At 37.6% G+C, this 9496-nt stretch overlaps 1 protein-coding gene across 1 annotated transcript; it reads left to right on the top strand.

The window, feature by feature from the left end:
* Positions 1 to 751: 751 nt before the first annotated feature.
* lix1 (limb and CNS expressed 1) lies at positions 752 to 8409 on the top strand. The gene is made up of 6 exons (XM_053481251.1): positions 752 to 964; positions 2758 to 2921; positions 4139 to 4279; positions 5288 to 5383; positions 5967 to 6044; positions 7380 to 8409. The coding sequence occupies exons 1-6, from the start codon at positions 919 to 921 to the stop codon at positions 7773 to 7775; spliced, it is 921 nt and encodes a 306-aa protein (XP_053337226.1). The 5' UTR covers positions 752 to 918; the 3' UTR covers positions 7776 to 8409.
* The last annotated feature ends 1087 nt before the right edge of the window (positions 8410 to 9496 follow it).

The following is a 9496-nucleotide window of genomic DNA, read 5'->3' as shown; positions in this document are numbered from 1 at the left end:
ATATCGAGGGCTCTATTCACAAGCATGCTTTTGATGGCTGAGGCCTGTTCAGTGAACAATAACCATTCAGGCAGAGTAAATGCATTCGAAATGCATTTTATACAGTCTGACTGACACTGTGCTTTGTACCGGACTGCTGCCTTAGTTTCAGAATGAAATAAAATATTAGGATTAACAGAAGACAAAGTGTGTTAATAATGTGATGTTGTTCTGAACACAGCATATGATGAATGTTAAGTCAAATCTAGTGGCAATTCAAATTTTCAGGGTGTGCGGTGTAAATTACAATATTTGTTTAGCAATATAAGTTGTATGTAGTGCAATAAGTATTTTTATAACATAATGTGTACCTAGTGCGCACAGGCTGTGACTACATAGTGCACACTTGTAAACAGTTTCTTTTTTCCTTAATAGCACCTTTTGTCACACAATCTATGATACTTATCGTACCAGCCCTTTGACAGCGTATGAAAAACTTGCTCAATGTACTTTAATCATTTGCCTTTTGAGTTAGATGATGCATGTGCATGTTGAAAGCTTAAGACATACCATGAATGAACAGAGAAGGGGGTCACATTCCTTTGTTGGGGCTTACCCAACTCAGCTCCGTGGATGCGTTCAGCAGCCTCAGCGAGTGAGAGTGTGTGTGGAGGAGGGGGTTAAAGTCTGATGGCCAGCCTCACAGCTAATTAGTTCAGCTCTTGACAAAGGTGGGCCAGCCGCAGAAGGGGAGCAAGAGCGCGAGCTTCACAGGGCTCCACACACTGCATTCATGCCTGAAGGAGACAGGTTCCCCTCACACTTTCCCAATAAGAGTAGGAGTTTGTAGAATTTACCCAGAGTGGTCCTTTATCCAGAGTGTATATAGAGGCTTACAGGCATAGCAAAAGTTACTGCTGGACATTTGGGACATGAGAGATGACTTCCACAGTAGATTCAGATGATGATAGAGCCTTCAAAGACTGTGAGTATAATTTGTTAATCCACAGCTGCATCTGTATCACTTAATACCAGTGTTGAGTTTTATAATATGATCAATTATCTCAAAGATGTCTGATTTAACTTTGCATTGGTAATATTAAGTAATTAATAACATAACTGCTATTTTTAAAACAATTTAACAAATGTTAAACATATGCATAATTTGAAAACAAAACTGAATTAGTACAAGCTGTCTTGTGCACATGCAGTTTAACTGTTCCAAGAAAAACGCATTACTGTGACCAACTGGGATTTTAATTGTAATAATAATAATTATAATAATAATAATAATAATAATAATAATAATAATAATAGACTGAGAATGAAGAGAGTAAAATAGGCCTGGATTTCAATCAACACTATTTTACATTTAATACCAATAGAGGTGTGTTTCCCTGGGTTTTAAATGTCTTATTTTCTATATGCCATATTCAGCAATGACCCCCTCAGTGCTAAAATATATAGTATTTCAAAATAAGGGTGGTGCTCTTCGTGGATAGTTTTACTCAAATAAACAAAAAAGCAGACAGTGCTCCATTATAAAACAACTCTCTGTTCCTATAAATCTGATCCCCTTAAAACAGTATCCAGTGTGGCGGGGTTTTCCTCATAATATTTTTGCTGACCCTCCATGCGGGATGGATTTGATTTAAAGCATGCTGACTGCTCAGACGTTTACTTGGGGTTATAAAACACATTGAAGCCATCACACAGATATTGTTATCACTCCTGCTTTTGACTGTCATCTGCACCACACATTCGAAGCCAGAACACCTGCTTAATTGGATAAATAAGTGCTCCCTTGTGTTGATGTTGGACAGCTCTTACATTGCTGTTGAGATAAGTGACAGGCCTAAGCTGGAGGTAAATCTTTTCTGTTTCAACCATGACATCAGCTCTCAGTGGCACACCTCAAGTGGAGAAATTTATCAGAGGTCTAGAACCCTATAATAAAAAAAGGGAAAAATAATATTTATCCTAGGATACTTCTACTCCACAGCTGTGCTTAATATCTGTGATATACAATGTGCATGTGGAATATGATGACAGTAATGTATTACAAGACATACAAAACCTTTACAGGGATTTCTGCAAACAACTCTGTCAATGAAGACAGAAAGTGTGAGAGAGTACACAGCAAAATTCGAGAATTCCTTAAGAGCGCACTCAACTTTCCTCCCTGATGACATTTCAGCAGTAAAGCTGGCTTTATTACAAAAATCTAAACTGGACCTTACCCTGTAAATTTCACACCGAGGTCCATTTTCATTGCTTGTCCAGTGTTGACAGAAGGAGGCCCTTTGCACCGATATAAGATTAATTTGCTGTATTTCTGTCTCATGGCATTATGAATTAGGATTTAGAAAGAAATATCTGGTCCTAGGTCAGTATAAAACTATCCACGGTGTTTGGCACACTTTTCTTTTTATGGCTTTTGACGAATAACTCTAATATTAGAAGGTGAATTCTTTGGCAAGTACCACATGTTTATGAAACATACTGTATATGTATATAAAACTCAATTCTGGGACTGTTTTTTTTATAAGCTATACGTTATAAGCACTTAAATTTAAACACCTCTTACTGGTGTTTGACATGCAAGTCCGAGATTGCTAACGTTAGTAGACAGCCTTAAGTAGAGGAGTCTTTACAGGAATAACAAGTAAATTAATAATTTGGAAAGATGGGAAACTACAGTCTTGCACTATTCTGTTTTTTTCTCACTAAAGACAACTTATTTAAAATCTAATCAAAGACAATTAAATGTGTTTCTAGTGAATGTTGTTGGAATGCTGCATCATTTCTGGGAGCAAAAACAGGTGAACGGTGGAACACTCAAGACTGAGAACCTAGTTGTTTATGAATCCATTCCCTCACCAGGACCTCCATTTATCTGCTATGTCACCTTACCAGGAGGGAGCTGCTTTGGCAACTACAAGGTAAGTGAATTGAATTCGACCACATAGTGTGCAGGAAGGCTGCCAGGCTGAATGAACTATTTCAGTGTCAGTGTGCAGAATATTTGTGGGAAATTAACCTCCAGTTGACCATTTGATGACAATTTTGGCCTTGTCAGTTGGTAATGGTGTAAAGGGCACGTCTCAGTGTGGTCCAGCTCAATCAGTCCCATCAACACTATCCCTGCAGCACAGGAAAAGAGAGTCTTGTGTAAAAACTAGGGTTAACAGGTGGTTCTTGTTAGTCCAATTACTTCAACCTACCACACAAAATGATTTCTTTCAGCTGAGGAGGAATGCTGGAGGGAAGAGAACCTAAAATAAAAACATACAAATGGTTTCAGGTTAGTTATTCATTTTTACCATAATGTTAGGTAATATATACAGTATGTTTATTATTATTTTTTTTTTTTGCATTTCAGATTTATCAGCTACGGATTAGCGGTACACAAATAAGCAAAAGGAATTAAGGGTTTTATTGTGGACTAAAACATAATAATATAAAAATAATACAACTAATATAAACACTCAAATGTCATGGTAAATACTTAAAGTCTTTTGGAGCAATCACTTCGTCTGAAGTGTAAAACATATCGCATAGTCGAGTGCCATCAGCTAATCCAGGATCCCTAGTCATGGTGTTCAGTAACCATAGCTCCAGCTTGAGACGTCTGCTATTTAAGTAGCACTGAGGGCCAGCTGCTGCCCTTTAGAGGAACTGAGGAACACCAGGGAGTTAAAGCCAGTGTGCTGAGTTGACTGTTTGAATAGATTTCGGCTTCTTTGATCAGCCTGTGGGCACCGGAGGCTTCCACGCCGCCTGCCCTCTGAGCGTTTCCTTTCTATGGCCTCGTTTCATGTCCGGAACGCAACAGACTAACGCCCATAGAGAGACTTTCTTTAGCTTTCAGATCAAAGAGACCACACTACAGCAAGCCTTGATAATTCCTGTTTTTTTTTTTTTTTGTATGTATTCCTTATTTGGCTTAATGATAAAGGATGGTGTAGCTCACAATTTGTGTTTTTGGCATTGATAATGAGTGATCTCAGCTAAGGCTGCCTCCAAACTTACTCTGATCTTTGATTCCATTTTCTATGATAGTTTATGATATATGATTATCACATGATCATATTTTTAAATGATATAATTTCAGTTTAATTTTTTTGCTCTATCTTTCCTATCTGTCTGTTTATATTAGTATTGCTATACAAAGGCAGAAGCCAGACGTGATGCAGCTCGTGTTGCTCTGATGAACTCAACATTCAACGATTTGCCCTGTCGTCGCATCACTCCAGAATTCATTACTCACAGCATAGAAGAGGCTGCCGCCACCACCAGTGTAAGACAAACCAACTCTTCATCTTCACCGCATGGATTAAAATAAAATATAATCTAAATCAAGGTTTTATTTATGTAACCAAAAAATAATCCAATATTTGGATAACTTAATTGTTGTGTTTTAAACAGATTTTTGGCTCACTGTTTTGGCAAGGTTTAGGCGCTTATTTTCAGCCCAGTCCCTGTACAGTACCTTACCAGTTGCATCGGAATGTTTTTTTTTTTTTTTTGTTAAGCCACACAGTGACCTATGAATCATTCAAGTATCAAAACCATGTTACTTTGGTCAAGAACCAGTGAGAAACAGGTGCAGAGGATGACAGATGATCATGCCAGTGATTAGTGCACTGGTGATGCTGAATGCTGAGTGGGTTGAACAGATGAAAAGGAAAATGAGGTTGCTGCTAAGGTTGATGCATAAACAACCGGTTTTTAAATGTCTTGTTAGACATTTTGCAGCCTGTCACAGTTAAGCACATTTGTTTCCCATACTTCAATCTCCAGCATTCAATTTAATTTCATTATTATACACAGCTACTGTTTGTGTGCATATAAAACTCCACTTATCTTAATTCCATACCAGTTATAAGAAGTTGAGGGAAACTCATAATCATTTACTGCAATGAATGAACATTCACTCACTCTCTATATTTAAAGGGAAGTGTTCATGTAGTCCAAATTAGCGAGGAGGCATGCAAAGGATTCCAAAACCTACAAAAATCCACCACTAAGAAGTTCTGTCTCTTACACTCCTAATGGACTTCCCAGCTCCCCCAAAACTTGCCAAGCTTTACAATCAGTGTGTCTGTGTGGGTGTGTGGTCTCTCTCTTTACCCTCCTGCCATTTCTCATGTTTGGTCTGAGCCTTTTGTTCCCCAGCAACGATTACAACATGCGTTAATGGCAAAGCAAAGGACGAGTAGCAAGGTCTAGCCCTCCCACTGCATTTGTGTCTCTATCAGAATGAGTGATTACTGACCAAGAAGTCACTGTGATTCACTGTTTGCAGGGTAACATGGAGGATGCCTCGGATCCAAGCACCAGTTTAGGAGCTTATTGTCTCATGCTAAAATCCAACACAGGAAAAACCATGCTGGAATTTCAGGTGTGAAAAAATCTCATTATCTAAATCTAAATATACAATTTTTAAGAAAATACTTTGCAATAGCCGACAGAGAATTTTTGTAGTGATTCCAATGCAGTAGATCGGTCATGACATATTTTATTGGTTGTAATACAATTAAATCTCCATTACAAAAAACTGTTGAAGCAGCACTGTTAATACCAGCTCTGTCTCTCAGATGTCTTTAATAAAATTTCACGTTAAGCTTTTAAAGATTTGGAGGACAGTGTTGTCACACCTTTAAGTACAATGCATAGATGTTATCCAAGACATACATTATAATTTCTGCCCCAAATGATGCGTGTAATGCTGAAAAATAACTCCTATATTTTGACATTCTTACTGTGTCTGCATTAGTCTTAGTTAGGAAAACACAATTCTTGATCTATGCAATGTAAGTTTAAATGTAGATATTTCAATGTGCTAAGCTCTTGAGACAAGTTACAATGTTTGCACATCTGTGTTAAATTAGAGTCATTAGTGTGATGAACAGTCACAAGCAAGATATGAAAATAATGAAAAGGAATGAAATTGAACTGACTAAAAATCTTCTTTTTTTTTCAAGGAATTAATGACAGTATTTCAGCTGTTACACTGGAATGGGACACTGAAGGCTTTTAGGGAGAGGAAGTGTAGTCGTCAGGTATGTCCAGCTCCACAACCCTTATTGCAGTCTGAATAGTACGGGTTATAAATGCTAAAAGCTTATTGTCTTGAACTTACAGTATATCAATTCAAATGTACAATGTATTTAAAAAAAATCTAACCTTCATATCACTATTAATTTAAAAGGGATATACAGTATGGAAATAAACACTTCTTGTATGCTTCCAATTTGCAAAAAATTACTTATTGTCTTACCTGAAACTGATCTTCCTAATAGTAAAGATAAGCTGACCACATTTTCATTAAATAACGTTTTTTTTTCTTCTATTTTTCTGATACTGATTGTCCAGGCTTAAAAGCAAATAACACATTTATATTAGGACAGTTTGTCTGTTGTGTTATTGTTTCACTATTAATAACTTGTCTGGTTATCACACCACATAATCTAAGCAAATGATAAAAAAGGTAAAAAAAAATCATTTATGTATAATCATTGATATTCATTTCAATTTTATTTGTATGAAACTTCTGGACGAAGCCTTCTATGTCAGCACAGAAGTTTAGTTGGGACCCTTTTTTTTACATGGAAATGTCTTTAAGATGAAATATGTTGCATTTTGTAGTTTAATAGTAATAAGGAACATTTTTTCTTATTTACTTTAACTGACAAAATAACTGTTTATAGTTATTTGTAAAGATCATCACAAGTTCCCAACCTTGTTTGTGTAGTACTCCCTGTCCTGTATATTTTAATGTTTTTTTCCTGCTTTAAAACACCAAGTGCAACTCATGCAGTGCTGTAAATTAACTGAGTAATTGAATTAGGTATTCTCAGAGCAGAAAAAATATTGAAACCTGTCACAAGGGAATAACAAAAACTAACTTGCCTTGTGGATGTTTCAAGGCACTAAATAGAACTTTATATAAACTGACAAAAAATGTATGGCATGTTGGTTTTATTAAAATATATATTTTTAAATGTTAGTGTTAGCAAAATGCAGTGCCATGAAAAGAAGAAAATTATTCAGGATGTTCTACTAAAGGAAAAAAAACCTTCAAAGTAAGAATATTTTTTCTAATTTATGTTTGTTTGGGTCACATACTGTACCATCTTGTCCTTGACTGCTTTCCAATTATTTCTCTCTTGTCATTGACGATCCGAAATTCTTTTGAACCACTGATATAAAAATAAATGAATAAAAAAAGCCTTTATGGAAATTTAAAAAAAACAGAAAATTGTTAAGCTTGAACTCAAGATGATATAACTGTACAAACCCCCCACAAATATCATCACAGCAACAGATGGGTAAGTTCATCTGTGGACACACTACATCCATCCTCACCACGCTCACTGTGTTTATGTGTGAAACAGGAGGTGATCAGCTACTACTCTGAGAAACGGCTGGATGAGTGTATGCGTAGCCACATGGCTCTGGACTGGCTGCAGAGGGAGAGAAAGAGACCGGGTCTGCTCTCACATGAACTGCAACTTGCTTTCAAAGAACTGGCCCAGGCTCGGCAGGCCGGCCGAGAGCTCCGCTTCTACAAGGAGAAAAAGGAAATCCTTAGCCTGGCACTCACTCAGGCCTCCACTGAGGTACTGCAGGCCTACTGCGAGGAAGAAGAAGAGTGCTGGAGAAAAGGAGAAACTGCATTGGCATATCTGACCCGCGGGGGGCGCTGCCCGGAGGGTAGCACGGTGGACTCCTTAGAACATTACGAGTTTTATTACCTGGAGAGTGGGAGTGACAGAGAGTCACTGGGTTGAAGTGTGTATGTGTGTGTGTGTGTGTGTGTGTGCATGTTTGTGTGTCGGGGCAGGTAACATGAAAGACCTTAGACTCACATTCAAGAAAGCAACCTGCATGTTGTACATTTTCAACTTTGTAGAGATCGATGTACTGTAATATGTGCAGCTAAATGGGCTCCTGTGTAAATCAGATTTCTTTAGCAGTAAATGCGTTAGGAGTACACTTCAGGTTTGAACTTCTAAAGAGTAGCACGAGCTCTCTTATTGTTTGGCCTGAAAATTTTATAACTTGGTTTTTGTTGTGAAAAAAAAAAAAATCATTTTGTATTGCCTTGGGATTTAGAAGGGAGTGTAAATAAATGATGATACTTTTTGCTTTAGCCACAGGGTGTCGCCATATCCTGTAAATACCAGATACCAGCTTCTAATAATGTACACGATAGTGGTTCTCAACCTTATTCCTGCCCCTGTTTCCCTGCTCTACCACACCTACTTCGATTAAGTAAAGGCTGTTGATTAGTTGATTAGTTAAATTTCGGCATGTGTGATATAAGAACACATTACTAATTGCAGGGCAGTGGTCACCCAGGACCTGATGTTGTCCAGGACCCAACTCCAGATTGGTACAGGCCATTTTCTCAATAAACTGAATAAAAATCAGAAACATTTAAGTTAAAGCCCTCTTTTTAATAGTGTTCTGCCACTGTTTGTCATTTTTCTTTTGATATTTTATGATATTTCTTTCATGATTATCCTTACCTCATGAGGTGAAATCTTGCGTGAAGCTCCAGACTAAGGGTGATTGATGATTACTTTGTATTTTTTTTATTTGCAAATAAATTGCTTAAACAGTTGTCTTCTTCTCACCACGCTTCATGCTGATGGTCTTGTAGCCTATTCCACCTTTGAGCAGGTCTGCAATCTTGTCCCTGATGTCCTTTGACAGCTCTTTGGTCCTGCCCATAGTGGTGAGGTTTAAATGGAAGATAGAGATTCTGTGGACAGGTGTATTTCATACACATAACTAGTTGTTGTTAGAAGCACCTTTAGGAATTAATCTGTGTATACCACACAAGCACATAACCAGTCTGCGGAAGCCAGAGTTATTGTTGGTTGGTAGGGGATTTAGCTTATTTCTTATTTTAATCATTAAGGTGCAACTTAATTTATTTGTATAGTGTGTTTTTTTTCTGGGGTTTTGGTTGGTGTTCTGTCTCTATTCTTTGGAATGGACCTTTGGTGGAGATTGTAGACCCTTTGTTTCTTTGTGGCTGGGCGGACTTGCGGGGTCTGCAGGGGATCGAGTCATTTTTTTCCCGCTGTATTTTCTCACCCATTCCATTCTCATTTCCCTAATTTTGTTTTGATTTTGTAAAGGTGCTTTGCAACAATGACCCTTGTTAAAAGCGCTGTTTAAATCAAATTTAATGAAATTAAATTTAACATGTAAGATTTCCTTAACATAATGTTTTACTGGTTGAGAGGTTTGTATTGTTCCACCGGTCTGGGTTTTCACTGGGTTTTATTCATGGTCATATGGTGTGGGCTGATTGGCATTTCCAATTTGCTGTAGTTCATGACTGAGTTTGTGACTCTGTGTGTGTGAGTTTGTGTGTGTTTGCTTGTTTACTGTGATGGGTTGGGATCCCATCCAGCATGTACCCTGCCTTCCATCCTGAATTCCCTAATATAGGCTCCAGATTTCCTGCGACCCTACACAGGATAAGCGGTACAAACAG

This window comes from Clarias gariepinus, chromosome 21, assembly GCF_024256425.1.
Source record: "Clarias gariepinus isolate MV-2021 ecotype Netherlands chromosome 21, CGAR_prim_01v2, whole genome shotgun sequence".
Taxonomy (NCBI): Eukaryota; Metazoa; Chordata; class Actinopteri; order Siluriformes; family Clariidae; genus Clarias; species Clarias gariepinus.
The sequence above is the reverse complement of the archived record's forward strand: the minus strand, read 5'-3'. Positions and strand labels throughout refer to the sequence as shown.